This window comes from Pseudorca crassidens, chromosome 9 (assembly GCF_039906515.1).
Source record: "Pseudorca crassidens isolate mPseCra1 chromosome 9, mPseCra1.hap1, whole genome shotgun sequence".
In the NCBI taxonomy this organism is placed as follows: domain Eukaryota; kingdom Metazoa; phylum Chordata; class Mammalia; order Artiodactyla; family Delphinidae; genus Pseudorca; species Pseudorca crassidens.
The window spans coordinates 53,733,694-53,755,767 of record NC_090304.1 but is presented as its reverse complement, the minus strand read 5'-3'; the positions used below and the strand labels follow the sequence as shown (position 1 = coordinate 53,755,767).

Sequence of the window (22,074 nt, the reverse complement as noted above, 5' to 3'; positions counted from 1 at the left end):
GTAGGGTGTTATCTCTCCAGAAGGGCGGGGAGGTGGGGTGGGGATAGGGTGGGGCATAGGGCGAAAGCCACCGCAGGCACCAGAAGTTTCCCACCGACCCCCACCAGGGTCTCCGCCCGGAGCTCGGCCCTGGGGTCGCGGGCACACCTTCGGCGTCCACGATCCCTCACACGCAAAGGCCGCCCCCCGGCGTGCGCAGGGGAGCGCGCCTGCACACACGCACACCGCACAAAGACGTGCACCCCGCTCCATCCAGGCAAACGCACCCCCAATCGGTAGAGCACGCAGCGGTGCACACGCACCCGCACCCTCGCGTGCACACACGCGCACGTATACCCACCCCAGCGTGCGCCCTCACGTACACACACACGCGCACACACACACACACACACACACACACACAAGCCGGACAGCATCCTTGTGGACCCCTAATGCCGACCTCAGGGCCCTGACGCGTCCGGGCCCTGCCCAGCGGCTGGCTCGGCGGCGCGCACACACGCGCACACGGGCCCCCGCGCGCCCTCCCAGCTCGGCTGCTCGGCTGCTCGGCTCCCCAGCTCCCCGGCTCCCCGCCCCGGCCGCGGCGGTCGCTGTGAGGCGGTCGCTGTGAGGCGGGAGCTGTGCGGCGCGGCGGGACCGGGCGGGGGCGGCGACCGGGAGCGCGGAGGAGGCGGAGCAGGAGCCGGGAACCGGCTGGCCCGCACCCCTCCTGCCGGCCGGGGATTTTCCAGCCTGGGCGCTGACGCCGCGGACCTCCCTGAGGCCGCCGCGGACCATGGGCGACAAAGGGACCCGGTGAGTGCGGGCGGCGGCCGGTCCGGGGCGCGTGGGGCGACCCGGGCGAGGGCGCGGGCAGGGGTTCTAGTCCGTGTCCCGGCTGTGCGTGCGCAGCCACCCCGGCACCGCCGGCGCCTGCTCCGCGGCGGCTCTCGGCTCTCCTCCACCGGAGGTCTCCCGTGTGGTCGCCAGCAGGGCCAGGGGCGCGCGGACGGAGCGACGAGGACCTGGCCGCGGAGACACACTCACATGCACTCACTCGCTGACACCCAGCACTGGCCAGTCGGCGCAGGGATGCAGGGGGCAGGTTGACACACAAAGGCACACGCTTATGTGGACACACGGGCACACTCATGCATGGGCGCGCTCATGCTGGCATACACACTGACATTCACTGCCACATGTCAGCACATCCAGTGACACACTGTCACACACTCACTGGTGCACACTCATCAACACGTTCTTGCTGACAGTCATGTTGGCATACACAGGTCACACTTCAACACATACCAATGCTAACACACCTTCATGCTGGCGCACACATGTTGGCCGACCCTGATGCATACACTATCACTTGCACTGACCTTAACAAACACTCTCACTGAGACACACACGTTCTTACCCTTACCAACAGGAACACTTATGTTGGCATGTCTCTCACCAACACAGTGTTCAACAGGCTACGCCAACGCTGACCTCCACAGACACACATCAGACTAACGCCCACACAGACACCCCAGGTCACATGCCAACAGCCCCTGGCCACTGATACACTCCAGGTCCCTGCAGGTGGAGAAGTGGAAACACACGCACCACACAGGGCGGGAGGCCCCCTGGAGCCTGGGAAAATGTCTCCATCCACATTTCCTTTCCCTCTGACCTCCCCAAGGCCTTCGGTGGTGGCTGGGATCTGCTTGAGCTGGGGGTGGGGAGGGCCCTCCTGTCTCTTAGGAGCCTGCCTTGCTCAGAAAGGGAGAGGGATACCTCTGAAATGGGAAACTGGGACAGAAAGGGGAGGGGGCTGGGGCCCAAGGCAAGCCCCGGTCAGGCACTCAGCTTTGTCACCCTAGTTCTACTCCTTCCCTCAGCCAACTCCCCTTAAGTTCCGATACAAGCTTCTCCCTTAGCTGCTGTCACTCCTCTGCAACCCCCTCATTCATTTTCTTTCTTTACCCCCTTCTGTCCTTGTGCCCCACTTCTCCCTCCTCTCTTCCCTCTCTGCACCCTCCCTTACTCTCTCCTTGCTTCCAGTAATTATTTCTTGAGTGCCTGGGGTGTACAAGGTGTAATGTGGGGATCAAAGACGTCCAAAACCTGTTCCTTCCCCAAAGGAGCTAATAGACTAGAGAGAAACGGCCCCCATGGTCATCATGTTTCGGGACCTCTGACAAAGCAATGTACCACTCACTGCCATCTGACACTGTCTCTCAACAACCTGAGAAAAGTAATTTTTTTTAAACACATTAAAAAAATGTATTTATTTATTTTTGGCTGTGTTGGGCTGTGTTGCTGTGCGTGGGCTTTCTTTAGTTGCGGCTAGTGGGGGCTACTCTTTGTTGCGGTGCGTGGGCTTCTCATGGCGGTGGCTTCTTTTGTTGCAGAGCCCGGGCTCTAGGCGCTCAGGCTTCAGTAGTTGTGGTACATGGGCTCAGTAGTTGTGGCTTGTGGGCTCTAGAGCGCAGGCTCAGTAGTTGTGGTGTGTGGGCTTAGTTGCTCCGCAGCATGTGGAATCTTCCCGGACCAGGGCTCGAACCCGTGTCCCCTGCATTGGCAGTGGATTCTTAGCCACTGTGCCACCAGGGAAACCCCAACCTGAGAACAGTCTTTCAGAGATTATTTCCATTTTCCAGAAGAAGAAACTGAGACTCAGAGATAACTTGTGCTCCTAAGTTTTAGAAACTGCTTCCCAGCCATCCTCCTGACGGCTCTGCAAGGAGGTTAGCTTTCCTTTTCCTGTTTTCCAGAGGAGGAACCAGAGCTTAGAGAGGCTACCTGACTTGCTTAAGGTCAAGAGGGGTCAGAGACAGGATGGAGGCTGGAGTCTACTTGGGCCATTGCTCTGTGGCTCACCCTTGGGCACTGTCAAGCCCCTCGTGGGCCCTGGTTTGAGGCCCAAGAGGGATGGCGTGCTCTGTGTGTGGAGGCCCAGCTGGTGGTGGAGGCTGCAGAAGGTCGTGAGGCGTCTGCCTTCACCTTGATGGCTAGTCCCCATTGCTGAACTGGTGACTCACGCCTCTGTCCTCAGCAGGAGCATGTGTGACCCTCTCCTCCGCCACATCCATGTCCCCCATTGCCAAGATCCTCCTGACCTCTGAGGTCAGACTTTTCTCCCCGCAGGGAGTCAGGAGCCCTTCTTCCTCTCTCATTCCTCACGTGCTACTTCACCATCAGGGTGACTCAGCCCCTCCTGGGCCTTGGTTAGCCTCACTGTGACTTGGGGGAAAGTGTCATTGTTCTCCTGCTGGCATAGGTTGTCAGCAGGATGGGGACACCATGAACAGCCAGGCACCTGTTGGAGACCCAATCTTTGGGGCCAAGCATTTTCCACGACTCCCCCTTCTCTGCCTCTAACTCACTGGGGGAGCTTGAGGACCTTGGACAATGGTCCTCACCTCTCTGGACCCTATAGTGTTCCTGTCTGTAAACTGTAGCTATCAATACCTAACATTTTCAGGGCTCTCCCTGCGTTTTCTGAATATACTGGGCAGGGGAGGAGGTGCTGCCAGAAGCCTGGTGCCCAGGCCTGGCTATGGTCCATGTGACGATGGCCCTGCTCTCTCTTCCGGTCTCCCCTGTAGTCCCAGGAGGGCTCCCTCTCCCTTCCAGACAGGTTTCCTGAGTAATTTGGAAGAGAAAGACAAAATCAATAATGGGCTGTACCTTGCCTTGTTCTGTAAACCATGGGATTCTACTTTATCTCTGTCTTAGAAGAAGAGGCTTGCAAGTATCCAGTACTCCAAGGATCAGCAGTCGTTGCATCCATCCTGCACCTGGATTTTCAACCCGCACGTGAAAGTGACAATGAGAATTTTTCAGAAACTGTCACTGCCCTCTAGGGAGTCCCAGGGTCAAGGGGGAAAGAGGGCATGAGACGAATACCTGGATAGGACTAATTACAGGTCGTGTGATGACTGCTCTAACAAGTGCTCTAGGAGCAATCATACAGCCATTCAACAAATGTTGACCAAGTGCCGGGGCTGGCGGTTCAGAGGTGAATGGCTCTACTCTGTTTCCAAAAGACTGAGAGCAGAGCAGATGATTATAATGCAGGGTGACGTGTGCTGTGGGAGGCTGAAGGAGGAGCCCCCCCGCCCCAGTCTTGGCAGGGGGCATGGTGAGGGAAGCTTTCATAGGAAAGAGGTGGCATTGGAGCAAGGGGGTGGGACCGGGGACGTCATTCCTGGCCGGGGGTACAGAATGTGACAAGGCTTGGAGGCATGAAGCAGCCTGCGGGTTGGGCTGGGGTGATGGGTGAGAGTGAACACGGGCCAGTTATCAACAGGCTGGGATGTCAAGCTAAGGAGAGGAGATTTTCTCCCGAAGTCCCTGGTGACTCAGAGAGGACTGTGGGGAGGGGAGGGATGGGAGCAGATCTTTGTTTTGGAGGGATGCCTTTGGCAGTGGCAAGGAGGGGCAGGCCTGGATGCAGGGAGACCGGTGAGGAGACTGAAGAGGAACCTGAGAGAAGGCAAGATCCGATCTAAGGCTTTGACAAGGATGGAACTGAGAAAGATGAACAAGGAGCTGGAGTCCATTAGCCTTACTGCCTGGATGCCTGGCGTGTGTCAGCTTTACATGCATGATCCCATTTGGTTCTCCCTGTGATCCTATTAGTGTGAGGACTGTTGTTCCCATTTTACAGACCAGGAGACAGACTAGGAGAGATTAAGTAATTTGTCCACTGCCATTCAGCCAACGAGCTTCTGAACCCAGGCCTGTCTGTCCTGCTGCTCCGTGCTTTCACCCAGAGGGACGGGGTTGTCTGGCTCATAGGTGGCCTCCCCCGTCTCCCTGGTGGCCTCATTCTCAAGTTGTGCGTCCCTTCTGGTTCTTGCTGTTCCCACTAATTCAACTGGCAATATACTGGATCAAAGTTGAACAACAGGAGGGACTTCCTGAGAGGTGATGGGATGGAGTGGCATTTCGTTTCCTACAGATGTTTATGAACTCTTCTTTTTTGGCAGAGAAGGAGGGTGGGTGTGATGGGGACACGTAATCACCAGCTCTCTGCGAACCTTGGCTGTTGTCTCTCTTGGTGGTTAAGCTCTGTGTGATCCATCTTGGCTGGGACACGGGGGAAGTCCTGTGGCTTTGGCCAGGGGTGCTTATGGGGCTGCTGGGAGTGGAAGCATTGAGCTTGACCCATCTTCTCTGATCCTTGACTCCGGGCTGGCCTCTGGGCTTCACACGTCTCCCCAGCTCTCTTCCTTATGAGTTTGGGCCTCCTTGCCCAGGGTGGAAACCTCCCACTGGTATGGGTTCAGGGGTCCTGAGTCATGGGTGTGCCATACCTCAGGGCTGTGGCAATGGAAGAACAATAGCCTGGGAGTCAGCACGGCCCCGAGTGGCCTCCTGGCCTCTGCCAGGCCATCCTCCACAGCGACCATGCTGACCACTGTTGAGGCCTGCAGGGGGTGGCAGCTTGACAGGGAGTCAGGCTGGAAGTTGAGGAAGATGTAGGGAGGCTTCTGCATAGATGGGTCCGGATCTTGGGGCAGGGGTGGACGTGGGAGGCAGGGATTTGAAAGTCTTCGGGTTAGAGGTGGTGTTTGACTTGGGGATTATGGGTGACATGGTACAGGGAGAGGGAGAAGATAGAGCGTATGAAGAGAGGATGGCTGGGGGCATTTGAGGCTTTGGAGAGCACATGCCTGGGGGTGGAGAGAGGAGGGAAGGACCAACAGAGGATGAGCTTGGGAAAGACCCCTGGGATTTAGGCAGAAGGCAGTGGCTGGTGACTTGGTGAGAGGGGTTTTGATGGAGCCATGAGGGCAAAGCTGGGTTACAGCAGGCAGAGGAGAGAAGAGAAGGACCTTGCTTTTCTCTGCGCCTGGAGCTGGGGGGGAGCCTCTCGGAAGAAGGGTATGAGGCCCTGGGCTGGGGGTGGTGGGGTTTCCGGGTGTGGGGACCTGGGGGGTGAGGCTCAGCTGGGGACTGGGGGGAACATTGCAGAGGCGTCAGCTGGTCACAGGGGGGCATGTCTGTGCTGGCTCCTGAAAGAGGGGCTGCTGACTCAGGCAGGGGGTCTTGAGAAAGGCTTCCTGGAGAAAGTGACCCCCTGAGCTGGGTCCTGGGGCACAAGGAAGGCTTAGGTGTTCTAGACAGAAGGAAGAGCCTAGGCCAATGTGCAGGTGCGGGAGTGTGAGGGGTGAGGCTGCCGAGGGAGGTGGCAGCCCTGGCGAGCAGGCTTTGGGTGCTGGGGTGGGTGGGTTTCGAGGTACTTTCTACCCAGGTATTCACACCTCAGATGTCTTTGTTCCCCAGGTGGTGAGCTCCTTGTGATTTGGGGCTCTTTCTGTTTCCTGGTTGCTGGTCCATTATCCAGCTCTGCGTCTGGTTCACAGGAGATGCCTGGCAGGGATTTGTTGATGAGACTGAACTCCTTCCTCCCTTCTTGCCTCTGCTGTCAGCCCAGGGGCTCCCTGAGTGCTGAAATTAGCTCTTTCCCATTAGGGAATCCTAAGGATGGAAGCCATGCCTCCCATATTAGACCGGCTGTTGGGGGGTCTCTTCCATCAGACTGGGAAGTCGCGAGGGAGAAGATTACCACCCCTGTCAGAACGAGCTTCCTGCAACTGAAGCCTGTTTCTCCCCCATCAGATAGGCTTCTGCAGGTGGGAGCCATGTCTCCTACATCAGGAGGGGGGCTCCTGGGGGTGGGGCAAGCCCTGGAATTAGAACAGGGCACCCTTATGGTTCCTGGGCACCCTTCTTCCCTCCTGTGTGCAGGATGGGTCCTGCCCCAGGGGTGGCTTGAGTCCTAGTAGGGGGATATAGATCAGAGGGGGTGCGACAGGGCAGGGTGGCTGCTTTTGAGAGGGGAACAAAGGACACTGTTGTCCCAGCCCCCTCCCTCCCTCCCTCCCTCCCAAGGGGCCCTGGCAGGGTCATCTCTCTGGAGACATACCTCCTCCTTCCTGGTCCTGGCCCCATCTTTAGTCCCATTTGAGAGGAACTGCTTGTTCCTTCCCAAGAGACCCGTTGCTAGATGAGGCTCCCAGGAGGCCAGACCCCAGGGACCGGACCAGACAGGTCCCTGGAGTTCTGTGTGATTGAAGCCACCGCAGCCACTGAGCTGCTTTCCCTCTGCCTGGGGCTGGGCCTGGCCTGGCTGAGACCATAGCCAGTGGGTCCTTCTGTAACTGGAGAGGGATCTGGGGCAGGTAGGGTGTGGTGGTCCATGTCAGGCCAGCGGGAGGCAGGACTCCTCACTCAAGGTCGGAGGGGTTCAGTGGCCGTGCAGGGTGCAGCCTCTCTCCAGGGTGTACTCAGAGGCCCAGAAGCCGAATGAGTATGGACCTGCACAAGGCAGGGGCTCCCTCGCATGCTGGCCCTGGGCCTCTGGCCCCACAACTGGTCCTCCTGGTCCTTTTGCAGCCTTACCCCCTTCCCCGAGCCTGTGCAGTCAGTGGGCATGGGTGCATTTTGGCAGAGGACCAGGGAGGGGGTGGGGAGTGGACTGCTGGGATGCGCCATCCCGGGAGGGTCCCAGAGATACGCTCTAATGCTTGCTCAGGGCTGGAGGGAAGAAGCGGGGGCTTGGGCAGCTCAGGCCTCTGCCACCCACCAGTGGGACTGAGACCGCTGGATGGCTGAGGGCTGTGTTCTTTCCTGTGAGACCAGGTCCTCGCCTGAGCAGCCGTCTGCCTCTCAAAGCACCTGCAGGAACCGGCAGGCAGGCAGGTCCTGAACCGTTTCATTTTCTCTGCCCAGGCTGTGCCTTCCTTTAGGTACTCACAGTCACCTCTGTGATCTGATTAGCGTGTATTAGAGGCTGATTAGTATAGTGGTTAGGCTCTAGGAAGAACCAGGTTTCCTGGTTTCAAATGCCGGCTCTGCCACTTACCAGCCTGGCAACTTCTGCTGATTATTTAACCCATTCTCTGCTGCAGTTCCCTCATCTGTAAAATGGGATAGCAATAGTGCCTGCATGATACGTTGTTCTGAGGGTTAAATGAGTTAAAATAGGTACAGCTCGGGGACAAGTCCCTGGAACAAGTGCCGTGTTATATGCGGTTAGTTCACAACACCCTTCGGGTCCTTCAAGGCCTGGATCACACATGGCCTCCTTCTCTGGGAAGCTCTCACTGATTTCCAAGTGCCTTGTGACTTTTTTTTTTTTTTTTTTTTTTTTTTGCCATATATTCATTCTCTCACTCTTCTCTTTCTGTTGGCACTCATCCCTCCGTCTCTTCGTGGGTCCTGGTTATTTGCACACTTGTGATGTCCTCTGTGTGAGGCCAAGGGCACCTGTCCTGGATCTGTTGTCCCTTTGCACCTGTGCAGACCTGGCATGGCACTGAGCTCCATAAATATTTGTTCAGTGAAGGAGGCTAATGTAGGTGTTTCACTGGGAAAAAATATACTTGGGGATGGGCAGTGTGGTGGGTGAGGACAATGGGACACCACTGCTGATTCTGAAACGTCTAAAAGTGACCTGAACCACAGGCATTAGATTATTCTTTGTGATCCAAAGGGCGGAGGTCACAGGATGACTCGCTTTACCTTTGGTAGGAGAATGTGTTTTCAGACAACCAGAGCTACCTGGCGAGGGGCTTGGTGGCTCATTCCAGCCTCTGTGCCCTTGTTTTTCCTGCTCCCACCATCCAGAATGCCATCCTGTCTTCTCTCTGCTTGTCCAAATTCTACGTCCTAAATACGTGCCCAGCCGTGGTGCCATCACTTCCTGGCCCCCAGAGGCTGGGCTCCATTCATCACGCCCATCCTCAGACATTTACTGAGCCTTTCCTGGGTCTGGGCGGGGACATGGGAAAGTAGGGAGTTCCCCTTTGGGGTGGACATCTGGATCTGGCTATAGTATATCCAGTGTGGCTTGACCTGACCTGAGGAGGGGACCGTGGCTTCCAGTGATCCACCGGTGATTAGGGAGCTCTTTATGCAGCTGGAGAGCCCTCCCTTGGCCTGCTGGCAGAGCATAGAACTCCCCCGTGGCTTCCCACTGGGCAAGTACTCAGAACCCACCTAATTACTGGGGACAGAGTTCTGGGCACTGGATCCAGCAGGCTGCGGTCCAGTAATAATCAGCTAATTAAACCACCCAAGAATTGCTCCTTGGCCCAGAGGAGTGGAGGGAAGGGGGTGGTGAGGCTCAGAAAAGTCGTGGGAAGGAGAGGGCTGCTCTGTGCAGGGAGAGTTCAGACACTGGGCCTGCTGAGCAGAGCTGGGAAAGGGAAGCAGGAAATGGGGAGGGGGGGGCAGGGCAGGGAGAGAGACAGCTGGATGAGAGAGGGTGTTATCTGGAGACAGCACTCAAGTGAGATGAATCAGGGCGGGGATCTGGTCTGGGAGGCAGGGACCCCATTGGTTCACTGCCCCTGTGACATCACGGATGAACTGTTTTTCCTCTGTGGACCTCAGTTTCTCCACGTGTCAAGCAGCGTGGGGGAAAGGGATTGGCCTGGGAGGTCTCTGGGACCCTTAGCTTTGGTTCAGCAGCTAGCAGGGGAGGGGGGCGTGAACAGCAGTCTGTGTTTCTGCCCGATAGCTTGGCGTCTAGCAGCCCTGTCTTCTGGAAGCGGCAGACGGTGCTCGGGTCTGATCCAGCCTGAGATTGAGTTGCCGTAGGTTAATCAGAAGGGAAGACTGTAGGTGGCAGCAGGCACGCCCTCGGCCTCTGGTGTGCCCTTAGCCCTGCCCTGTCCTCGTGACTGTCCTGTGGTTCCCAAACCAAGTGTCCTCAGCGAGTGACCGCTTAAGGCTCTACAGTGTCTTTTCCACCAGTCTAGAAATTTCCCAAGTAGCATCCCCAGGTGTGTGGGGATGGGGTTCCCCGAAGGTAAAGCCACAAGGTTTGGAGTTTGGATTTCAGAATCACACAGACTCGGCTTTGCTGTCCAGCAATATTGTGCACTAGCTCCGTGCCCTTGGCCGAGGGTCTTAAACTCTCTGGGCATCAGTGTTTGCATTTATGAACTAAGGGTAATAATATCCCCTATTGCGTGTGGCTGCTGTGGGCAGAGAGGGTAGGGATTTGATAACAGTCATTGTTACTCTTCGGGACTGGCAGTGGACCTCAGCTTTTCTCTCCGCCCTCTCTCTCCTGCATCCCCTCCCTCCTCCCGTCCTGCGCAGGACCGTGTGCCCCGCTGGGTGTGTTGGTGTGGGAGCTGTGCTGGGCTGGAGGAGAAGGTCAGATGGTGGCTGGAAAGGGAAGTGAGATTGCCCGGGGAGGGGTGGGGCAGTTGGGGCTGGAGCAGCCATGGCCTCTTCCCTTTGGGGCCCGCACTTATGGTGGGTTCTCTAGGAGGAAGTGGGGAGAGCGTGGGGGGTAGGAAGCTGGGGACAAGGGTGGGCTTTATGGAGCGTCCCAGGCCTCTCTCCTTCAGCCCCCGCCCCCAGGTGCCGGGTGCGGAGCCCAGAGCCTGGTTTTCTGCCAGGGAAGCCAGCAGGCCGCTGTTTCACACACTCAGACAACAAACAGCCCTTCCTGGTTCTCAACCCCTGCTGGGAGGTGCCTGCTCGAAGCTGGGGCACTTGGAAGGCAGCGCCTGCCTGCCGCGGAGGTTGGCCGAGGTCTGGAGGAGAGGCCGCAAAGGAGGGGACAAAAGCCGCCTCCCCCTCCCCCAGCCTCTCCCCGCAGTGCTGGGCTGCGGGCGCCAGGGCCTCTGACTCCAAGGAAGCTGATTACATAATGCAGCTGGACTCCCTGCTGGCTTCTTCCATTCCTCCCCAGAGCGGCCTCGAAGGAGGTGCCGCTGTGCTTTGGTTCCCGGGCCCAAGAGGTCATTGTGACCATCCCCCCGCCTAGGGCGCTGGTATGTGCTGCCCACACCATCTCAGGAGGAGAGCTGCATGCCCTGCGCTGCCCTCGTGCAGGCACTGGGGTTGCCTCTGCGCACTGCCTCCCTTCCCACGCTCCTGGGAGCAGGGCTCCAAAGGGGAGAAGCCTCATTAGAGGAAACAGGCTATGTCCTGAGATCATTTGCCTGCACAGTGCCCCAGAGGGAAGCTGGCCTCTCTGCAGCCAGAGGGACGGATAACCAGCATCTTCCAGTTTGTTCAACTCAGTTCCACAAACGTTTCTCGAGCACCTGCTGAGTGCCAGGCCCAGACCTCAAGGCACGTCGCCGAAGCCGGCTGGCTGACCCCCATGGCGTCTCTCTCCTGGTGGGAAGCTGACTTAAGGAGCAGCTCTGCCCCCCCGTCTCCCACCTAAGGCAATAGCCTTTCTCACAGGCCGGGGCCTGGCTGTCCTGTGTTCTGGGGTGGCAGGGACATCACGACAAGGAAGCATGGGGGTTCCTCTGGGCTAGGCTTTTTCAGGGTTGGCTTATACCCTTTCTATTCAGCCACCCTGCCCTCCCAAGGAGGTTCCCGTGAACAAACCTGTGAGTGTCTGCCCCATCGCAGGCCCTGGGCCGGGCACTTGCGGTATGAAGAGGAAACAGGCAAGTCTCAGCCCTCGTGCTGCTTGTATCTTCTGGGGGAGAGGAAACAGATCATCCCAACATGCTATAAGAAGGCGGGTAGTGGGAATTCATTTATACGGGGCACAGAGCAAGCCCAGTAGATGTGTCACAGGCACACCCCCAGAAACGGGGGGCAGGGGCGTCATTGCAGCAAGCTTTGGAAGGTGAGTTTGACATGAACCAGAGGTGACGCTTGTCTTGGCGGTGCCTGTGACCGATGTTCTCAGTGGGGACTGACCTCCTTCATCAGATACTTGAGAACCCTCTATGTGCCAGGCACAGAGTCAGACGCTCACTTCATCTGCTGTGAGTAAGGTGTGTCCTGGGACTGTTGGAGGACGTAAAATCTAGGGTGAAAAGTGAAGGTTCTGCCACGTGGCATCACGGTGAGTGTTTGGGCCTGAACAGGAGAAATGGGGCAGCAGGTGTAAGAGGAGACACCGGGCTCAGCAGCCACTCCATGGAAACCAGGAGCTGCCTGGGTCTCCCCTGGTGGAGGGCAGCAGGAGCAAAGGCTTCCCTCCAGCTGGGAAGACCTTGCAGAGGTCTGATGACTGTTCCCAGAAAAGTGATGGACATGAAAGAGCTGGGAAACCATATCTTACGAGAAACAGCTCTAGGCTTGGGGCCGTGGGGCGGGGGTGGGATGAGGGCACACGTCTGCAGCTCCAAGGGCTGGGAACACAGAGGCCAGGCAGTGGCGTGGTAGAAAGAGGGAGCTCATCTGGGGTTCTCACCTCCCCTCTATCAGTAGTTTTGTGTCTGTGGGCTGAGTTTTTCAGCCTCCGGGCATAAAGTTTCCATCCTTTCTGTGTTGTATCTGTGCTAATGAAAGCACTCAGCACATTAGCAGGTTGATTTTATTATAGGACTCTATAGCTCCAGGGCAGTGGAAGAAACCTGGAAGCATTTTTAAACTCAGTAAGGAGAACTTTCTTTTTTCGCAACATATTTTTTTTTTTTTTTTTGTGGTACGCGGGCCTCTCACTGTTGTGGCCTCTCCCGTTGCGGAACACAGCCTCCGGACATGCAGGCTCAGCGGCCATGGCTCACGGGCCCAGCCGCTCCGCGGCATGTGGGATCTTCCCGGAGTGGGGCACGAACCTGTGTTCCCTGCATCGGCAGGCGGACTCTCAACCACTGCGCCACCAGGGAAGCGCTCGCAACAGATTTTAATATCCTAAAAAGGACAAAGATGATCACACGGCATAATGGAGTGGTTAATATGCACATATTCTTTTCTCATATTATTTAGAGCGATCACTTCAGCAGCAGCGACTCCCTATGCATACTTGAAACAATCCAGCCATCTCTGATGTTCGCAACTTTGCAGAGTCAACTTTGCCAAAAAACTAAAAAGAAAGAAAGAAAGAAACATTTTTTAGTAGAACTTTCAAACAAAAAACCACGACCCAGTCTTAGGCTGAGCCCTGACCCTGATCAGCTTCCGTCGGATTGTAGAGCTGGGATGGGGGTGGGAGAGGTCCCAAACTCCAGGGAGAAAAGAAACCCTCACCTAACCCTCGGCCGGGGGGGGGGGGGGCATTTAACCTGATGGTGATGGTTACATGTCCCCATCACCAAAGTGCTTTTCTTCTCCCTATTCCACAGCCACCAGCTCAGTCCAGGCCCCACTTCTGGCCTGGACTTACTGCAGTAGTCTTCTGGCTGCTCAGTCTAAACTCCCCAAATCCTCCTCTTACTCTGAAATTCTCATCTGACCCTGTCCTTCTGCAGCTTAAAAACAATCAGTTCAACTGATTGAACTCTGTGTCTGTTCAAGCCGGTCTCTTTGTCTGGAATGCCTTCCTCCTCTGCCTGGTGAAATCTCCCTTGTATTTTAAGGTTGAACCTAAGCTCAGTGCGGTTCAACTGAACGCCATGCGGTTGAACTGCATTAGGCACGTACTATGTGCTTGGGCGTGACGCCTTCCCTTGACTCTGTGTTCCCTGCCCCAGCAGAGTCGATGCCCTCCTCCATACTCCCTTGGCGCCTCGCAGGCTTCCAGGATGGCAAGTTGTATCGGAATTGGCTGCTGTCATGTCAGTTTCCTGTGCTAGAGGGCAGGCGTGTGTCTGGTACCTCTTGGCTCCCCAGTTCCTGATAGGGGCTGGCCGAGCTGGGCGAGGTCCACGTTTGCAGAAGTGCACTGAAGCAGGAGTACAAGCAGCGCACACACACACACACAGCTGTTGTGCTCAAATAAGCGGGGGCCAGAATTGGGTGTTGTGTTGGGGAGTAAGTCAGGGAAGGTTCTCTGGAGGAAGTGAGGCCTGAGCTGCTGACCCAAAGGAGAAGCACTTTTTCCTTCTTCTCACTTGCTTCCTGGCCCTGGCTGAAAGAAAACAGCTGAAACTGACTGTGAAAAGGGAAATGTAGACATTTTGAACTGGGGGTTGAGAACTTCTAGCCTGGAGATGATTAAATAAGGGTATACCTCCTCCCTCCCTTCCTTCCACACACATTTTCTGGACCTCTAGGACATGCCAAACACTGGGGCTACAAAAACTGATTAAATAAAACAGGTCTTAGCATATTTTTCTGTCTTAATATTCATGCTGGAACCTGCCCTTTCCTTTGTTTGTCTCATTGGAGTCTAAGTCTTGGCATGTCACTTACAGCTCTGTGACTCGGGACGGGTCATATATACCATGGAGGTGATAGTGTGCCCCTCATAAGGTTGTGCTCGGTAATGTGTGTGAGGTGCTGCGCAGGTGCCTTTGACAGTGGGTCCCTCATGGAGTGAGAGCTCCTCTCAGACTGCAAGCTTCCTGAGGGGGGCGGCGGGGACCGTGTCCAATGTGTCCTCAGTGCCCAGTGCAGGGCCAGGCACACAGTACACTAGGGTGGTCAAGCATCCCAGTTTTCCTGGTCTATCTCAGTCCCACATTTTGGGAGAACCCTCCATCCTGGGTGAATGGGGACAGTTAGTTGGTCACCCTATACCGTGTCTTCCATAAGGGTTTATAGAGTGGATATACGGATGAATGAATCGTGAGGGAAAGACAGCAGTGGGACCTGGATGATCAAGAGCAGCGCTGGGCGGCTGGCTTGTGGGGTGAGAAGTGATCTTGTGAAGGGTCTGGAAGGCCCAGCAGGTGGAAGGCGGGAGGCAGGCATGGGGCCCCCTGCTCCTCGGCAGGGAAGACACGAGGCCCTGAGTCTTTAAGACTGTTGCTTTCAAGCAGATTTCAGGCTTCCAAGGCCCATGTGCTCTTCCTCGGACTCATCCAGAGAGAAGGCAGTCATTGAGGTCCACTTTCGCTGGGAGGGCCTGTAATGAGCCCCCAGTTGCTCCTCTGCCTCGGAAGTTGGAGGCCTCTGGCCCCTCCACCTGCTATGTTCCGGCAAGCCTGCCCACTGCCTTCTGAGCTGTCCACTCCAGACGTGGTGGAGGCCTGGGCCGCGAGGTGGGAGAGCAGGGCTGCAGCCCCATTCTTCAGCCCAGGCCCAGAGACTGAGTTGGAGCCTTTGTTTCCCCACCTGTTCCGTGGGGATACGGCCCCTCCTGCCAGGGCGTCTGTGAGATGCCACTTGTGGAAGTCTCCTTGGCATGTCTAGCACTAGTATGTGCGTAACTAGTGTCATTTGTTGTCTGCTTCTGTAAATGGGGACAATAAAACTTGCCCTGCATACCTCCAGGGGCTGTTGTATGGGCCCAATGGGATGTGGGATGTGGGAACACATGCTCAGCCACGTCATAGCCTTCAAATATTTGGGGAGGGGGGCCTCAGAAGAGCTGCTCAGGCCGGCCCAGGGTTCCAGGCGCAGTTAGGGGTGGACCCTGCCCGCCAGGCGTGAAGGATCCTGTGGGGTGGGCTCCAGCACTACTGTCCGTGAGGGCACTCAGACCCTGTGAGCAGGCCCTGTGCTCAGGTGAGCTCTGCTGCTTCTGAAACCATGACAAGAGAGAGACGTGGGAGGGTTTAGTAGCAGCAGGACACGTGACAAGAAGAAGGAATGTTCCAGAGCCTCGTCTGTCTGTTGGGCCGGAGGCAGGGCCTTTGTGAAGGCGGGTTGTGCTCAGATCGCCTCTGGGCCCTTCCTCCAGCCCAGAGGCGGATTCACCTGGAGGCTGGTGCCGCTTCAGCTTCAGGCCTTCGCACTCCAGGGCCGTTTCCGAGGCCTAGCAGTGTGTCCACAGGCTCACAGGCTCAGGGGGTTTGTGAAACGCGCAAAAGGAAGAAGATATTTTTGTACTCTTTTTTTCTTTTTTTTTTTTTAAAGAGGGCTTCCAAACTACATGAGTTTCAGGCCCATCCAAGCCTGGACCTGTCCCTGCTCTAACCAGGAGTCCTTTGTGCCAGGAGGTTGGTGCCACGGCGCTGCATGTCCTCAGGGAGTTCTCATCCCATCGTGGACCTAGTCATCAGTTAGAACCCTCCCTGCTGAGGCAGAACCTGAAAGGCATCTAGGGGAGCAAGTTCTGGGCCAGGCCAAGCCCACAGTTCCTGCTTGCTGTGTCAGTAAGAGACTGGAAAGGCGTCTCTGCCCTCAATCTTACTCATCCGTGAAAGGGACATAAAGCCTACCTTAAAGACTGTGAAAAGGTTTAAAAAATGTACCACTGCCTGGTGCTGCAGGTACCCAGTACCTGATGAAACTGCCTGGGAGAGCCCAAGGCTTGTCATGGGAGCTCAGTAAACGGTGGTGGAAGCTGGATGGACGTGGCGCAGGGAGCCCGCCTCTTCTTTTTTTTTTAAATTAATTAATTAATTTTTGGCTATGTTGGGTCTTGTTGCTGCGCGTGGGCTTTCTCTAGTTGCAGCGAGCGGGGGCTACTCTTCGTTGCAGTGCGCAGGCTTTTTATTGCAGTGGCTTCTCTTGTTGCGGAGCACGGGCTCTAGGCGCGTGGGCTTCCGTAGTTGTGGCTCGCAGGCTCAGTAGTTGTGGCGCACAGCCTTAACTGCTCCGCGGCATGTGGGATCTTCCCAGACCAGGGCTCGATCCCGTGTCCCCTGCATTGGCAGGCAGATCCTTAACCACTGCGCCACCAGGGAAGTCCAGGGCGCACCCCTTCTGTCGGGATGGAGCCAGTTCTGCTGACTCTGCTCCACCTGCACTGTGCTGTGCCTGGTGCTAGGCGCTAGGGTTGCGGGCTGCTGGGGTGGGGTGGTGGCGGTCGGGTGAGCTAAGAGGGTGCAAATGTTTATCAGCTGTCAAGTACAGCTCCCCGGGAAGGGGCCATTGTCAACGGAGTCGCCCTTTGGTGGGGAGGGGCAGGGTGGAAGTCTGGACTGTCCTTTCCTGCTCGTGGAGGGGAGGTGGTGGTGGTGGTGCAGAGCCTGGCCGGCTTTGTGTCTGAGAAGAGCTGCCTGTGCGGGCTGGGCTGAACTTTCCTGCTCAGAAAGGAAGTCAGGCCGGCAGGGTGCGCTGCTTCCTCCTGCACCTTCGGGCAAGGGTGGCTTAGTGGTGGTTGCCTCCTGTGCCTCCCAACTTCAAACCACAGTGCCCTCTTCAGGGAGGGGAGGGAGGAGGAGACGAGGGCGGGGGCTATGAGGAAAGAACATGGCTTTGGTGTCATGCCAGGTTTCAGATCCCACCTCTATTGCTTATTAATGTCTATGACCTTGAGGCAGTTATACCTAATCTATCTTTTGGGTTTTTTTGTTTGTATTTTTTGGCCTCGGCAGTGAAAGCGTGGAGTCCTAACCACTGGACCTCCAGGGAATTCCTTTTATATATATATATATATACATACATATACATTATATATATGTGTGTATATATAGTCTCTCTGAACCTCAGTTTTCTCATCTTCAAAATGAGGTTTTATCCAGGGAATTCCCTGGAGGTCCAGTGGTTGGGACTCTGTACTTTCACTACTGGGGGCCGGGTTCGATCCCTGATTGGCGAACTAAGATCCCGCAAGTGGCGTGGTGCGGCCAAAAAAAGAAAATGGGGGTGATAATATCTTCCCCAACACCCCAGTGTTGTGGTAAGGCTTAAATGAAGTAATGTAGGGCTTAGCATAGTTCCTGGCACACAGTAGGTGCTCAGTAAATGCTGATTGTCCCTCTCTCCTGCCCCATGACCCTCATCAACCTGTCTTCCACTCCATCCTTTACCCATTTGTGAGTGCCCTCAGTGGGACTGCAAGCTCCCTGGCAGCAGGGGTTGTGTATTGTTTGTCCATCATTATACTCCAGCCCTGGCACAGTATTTTCAATACGCCTTGAATTGGTTGGCGAGAAGTTGCACTGGTCCAAAGAAAAGAGCACTACGTTTTAGCCAGAAACTCACTGTGAACCTACTATGTGCTCCTGCCCAAGGCCTACTGTGTGGTCTCTGCCCTGCAGAGCTTGAGTAGCCACTTATAACTGGCTGGGACCCTCTGCACCAGCGGCTTTGTTTTCTTTTCTTCTGAGCACTTAGCACTCAAGTAATCAAATCACTCTTTGCTCAGCCTTTAAGATCCATCTCTCCCCACTGGAACGCGAGGGCCACAGGAGCTGTGTCCCCAGGTCCCAGTGCCTGGCACAGGGGACACGCATACATTTTTGTTGGCTGTCCCTTTTTTTCCCCTTCTCTGAGGTCAGGCCTGGTGTCCCTCCCAGCTTAGCCCCTTTCTAGCTGGGACAAATCACCCTGCCTCTGTCAGGTTCAGTTTCCTCATCTTTAAAGTGGGCATAATGTTGGTCCCAAATAATCAAGTGCTCAGCTGTGCCTGGAGCAAGGTAAGCAGCCCATCATGTCAGCTCCTGTTTTTTTAAATGATCTTCAGGGGTCCCTCTGGTTCTGACCTTCAGTTACCTCACTGCCTCTGGCTGGGAGGAGACTGGGGAGAACATTCCATTCCTCGCAGACCCTCTCTGCTGGTCTCACAATGGATTTGGAGCTCTGTGCAAAGTGTTTATGTTTCCCGGCAGAGTTTATTACCCAACTGGGCCTTCTGCAATTAATTACAAGCAGAGCAAATAACTTGTCCCTGGGAGGCTGGGCTCAGGCATAAACATTTACATCCAGCCAGGGGCTGGCCCAGGGGCTAGGCTCTTTCCTCCAGACTTTGGAACAGAGAAGGATTAGAGGATTAGGGCTGGGAGGGGTGGGGGCCCAAAGAGAGAACTTTGCTTCAGCATCTTTTCCTGGACCCCTCCTTTGCCCCTGAGATGCTGGGCGTATCCTTTCTCTTTTACTCCTCCTTGGTACCCTGCCAGTAGAGTCCCTGTTTGCATATGAGGAAATTGAGGCTCATCTAAATTAAGGAATTTGCCCAAGGACACACAGCTTGCAGGAGTGGCAGGATCTTAGGGTTCACATGGCAGCTGTGTAGAACAATAGACTAGAAAAGAGAGGACAGACGTTAGGAAATCACCGAGGGAGTGTTTGTTTGATCGTTCATTCATTCATCACGTATGTGTCAGGCCCCTGTTGTGTGAAGGGATAGTGAGGAGACAGTGATGACTGTTCGTGGCTGGGCTGAGACTGTCTGTCTCCACACTGAATGCTGGAAACTCCCTCAGGATGGTCCCATTTACAGGCTAACGTTGGCTGAAAGAGGTTTCCTGGAGGGCTAGGAAGGGGGCAGCTTTCTCTGGGTCTCTAGTGGTCATAACCATCTCATCTTACGAAAAGAGATGGCTCCAATGGAAAAGTAGTCTTCCACAGGAAGGGGCCTCTACAGTCAGCCTACTCATCCCAACCTAGAATCTGGAATTCTAGGTCCTTGGGCCCCTGCCTTTGCGCTGAGAAAGGCTCAGAGAAGATTTGGCTCCAGGCTATGCAGCAGGAGGGCATAGGGGGGCCCCTGGCAAAGTGCTTCTTCTAATGCATTTATGTCTGAGAGGGAGATGACTGGCAGGGGGAACCCTCACTGCTGTCCTGATGCCCCGCCCCTGCCGCACTGCGGGGCTGTGAGTTTTCTGAAGGCCCTTCCAGCCCGGCAGTCCCTGCTCCCCTCCACAGTCCCACTGTGCAGATCTCTGGAGCCTTCTGCTGGGGGCCATCTTCCGTCTTTGCAGAGAGAAAAGCTGAGACCAGGGAGGAAAGGGTACGTGTTTTGGACATGGTGTGCCTGGATCCTGGAACACCTGGGTGAGGCAGGAGCTCAGGCTGGAGGCTTCAGGCCTTCTGGTTTCAGGCCCCAGGAGACTGGGGCTCAGCCTGAGCTGTCCACTCCGTGTTGCCAGCTCCCAGCCCAGAGCCTGGAGTGTGATAACTGATGCCCGGGAAAAGTGTGACCTGGGGGGAGGAGTGACTAGCTGATGGGACACATAGGAAGGACACTCTCGTCTGGGAGGCAGGGGGCTTCAGTCCAAGTCACTGTCTCTACCATGAATGGTGATGCCTTCTGGGAACCGAGACAGAACAATAGTCCTCACCCACAGGGTCATGGTGAGGATCAAAAGGCAGCAAGTGACTCTTCACAATGGACAAAAAGTGGAAACAAATGGCCCAAATGCCCATCAGTGGATGCATGGGTAAACAAATTGTGGTCTGTCTATACCATGGAGTATTATTCAATCCTAAAAAGGAATGAAGTACTGACTCATGCTGTGACATGGATGAACCTTAGGAACATTGTGTTACGTGAAAGAAGCCAGACACACAGGTCGTGTATTGTATGATTCCATTTATATGAAATGTCCGGAATAGATATGTCCATAGACCCAGAAAGCTGACACTGGTGGTTGCTGGGGGCTGGAAGGGAGGGGAGGGTGGGAGAAGAAACTGCTTAGGAGGGATGGATTTTATTATTTTTTTAAATTTAAATTTTATTTATTTGGTTGCGTTGGGTCTTCATTGCTACACGTGGGCTTTCTCTAGTTGCATCCAGCGGGGGCTACTCTTCGTTGTGGTGCGCAGGCTTCTCATTGCAGTTGTTTCTCTTGTTGCGGAGCTCAGGCTTTAGGCACGCAGGCTTCAGCAGTTGTGGCACGTGGGCTCAGTAGTTGTGGCTCATGGGCTCTAGAGTGCAGGCTCAGTAGTTGTGGTGCACAGGCTTAGTTGCTCCGCGGCATGTGGGATCTTCCCAGACCAGGGCTCGAACCTGTGTCCTCTGCATTGGCAGGCGGATCTTTAACCACTGCGCCACCAGAGAAGTCCCGAGGGACGGATTTTACTGTGGCGTGATGGAACTGTTTTGGATCTAGAAAGACGTGGTGGTTTTGCGCAACACTGTGAATGTAATAAATGCTAATTGTTCACTTTAAACTGGTAAATTTTATGTTATGTGAATTTCACCTCAATAAATTATTTTTTTAATTGCTAATAAAAGAAGGCAGCATCATGAGGAGGAGGTACTGGAAATGAGATACAGGTGTTGGGGTGAGGCTACTGGAGAAAGAACGAACGGAGCGAGCAACTCTGACAGGGTAAAGGTGTCCAGTGGGTGGCACTTTGGGAGCCTGGTTAAGACCAGGGGTTCTAGAACAATAATGCCTAGGGGGCAGAGCTGTGTGGCCTTGGGTAGATTATTCAACCCCTCTTTGTTTCAGTTTCCCCATCTGTAAAATGGGAACAGTAAAGGTTTTTATTATGGGAACCTAAATCTTTTGTGATGGAAATCTTAAAAGTTTTCTTGAGGATTAAGCGAATTAATATTTGTAAAGGGCTTAGAATAGTGCTTGGCACAAAGTAAGTACTGCGTAAGTGTTAGCTACTGTTATTATCGCTCATTCACATTTTTATTTATTTGTTCATTTACTGAGCACCTCCGCTGAGCCAGGCCGCGGGCTGCATTCTGGGGGCACAGCTGTGAGCATGAGTCAGGGCCAGCTCTCAGGAGCTCCCTCACATCCTGGTACCCCCTCCCCTTGCTGCCCCTGCAGCTTCAGCTGTTAATGAAAATTGTTCATCACCTCCTGCTTCTCCAGAGCTGCCTGAGCAGGCACCGTCTCCCCTGGGATCAGACAGGCCTCCTTTTGAAAATTCCCTGGGTTTGTGGGCTGGTGCCTTGGGCTTGGAGGGAGGGCGTGCCTGGGTCTCAGTTCCCCAACCTGTCAAGGGAGAGGGCGGGCTGGCTGTGCCCTGGGGTCCTTCTCAGGCTTTTCTGGCCTCCAGACCTCTGAGCCACATAGCTCACTAGCCTATGTTTGGGATGGGCCTGAGGAGTCACATCTGCTGAGATTTAATTTATAAAGAGTAGGCAGTTGGGCTTCCCTGGTGGCGCAGTGGTTAAGAATCCGCCTGCCAATGCAGGGCACACGGGTTCGATCCCTGGCCCAGGAGGATCCCACATGCCGCAGAGCACCTAAGTCCGTGCGCCACAACTACTGAGCCTACGCTCTAGATCCCACGAGCCACAGCTACTGAGCCTGCGCTCTAGAGCCCACGAGCCACAACTACTGAAGCCCGCGTGCCTAGAGCCCGTGCTCTGCAGCAAGAGAAGCCACCACAATGAGAAGCCTGCGCACAGCAAAGAAGAGTAGCCCCTGCTCGCCACAACTAGAGAAAGCCCGTGCGCAGCAACAAAGACCCAACACAGCGGGGGGGGGGGGGGGGGGGGGGAAGAAAGTAGGCAGTCTTTTGGGGGCTGGCATTTGGGACAGTAGGGGTTGGGGGGATCCTGCCTGAGCTCCAGGCTTCAAGGACTGGGCTTCTTCCCTCTTTCGAGCATGGCCGGCCCCCATCAGTCTCCCCGCCGACCAATAATCATTCAGGCTGAGTCTGACTGCAGTTCTCCTAGACTGAAACAATCGGATTCTA

At 55.3% G+C, this 22,074-nt stretch overlaps 1 protein-coding gene across 1 annotated transcript in view; it reads left to right on the top strand.

Moving 5' to 3' along the window:
• The first annotated feature begins 392 nt into the window (after positions 1-392).
• The window catches only part of ARRB1 (arrestin beta 1), a 77,942-nt gene continuing 56,260 nt past the window's right edge, over positions 393-22,074 (top strand). Inside the window, exon 1 of the mRNA XM_067750363.1 lies at positions 393-795. Coding sequence (XP_067606464.1) covers positions 776-795 — 20 coding nt within the window. The 5' untranslated portion in view covers positions 393-775. The remainder of the gene's footprint in view (positions 796-22,074) is intronic.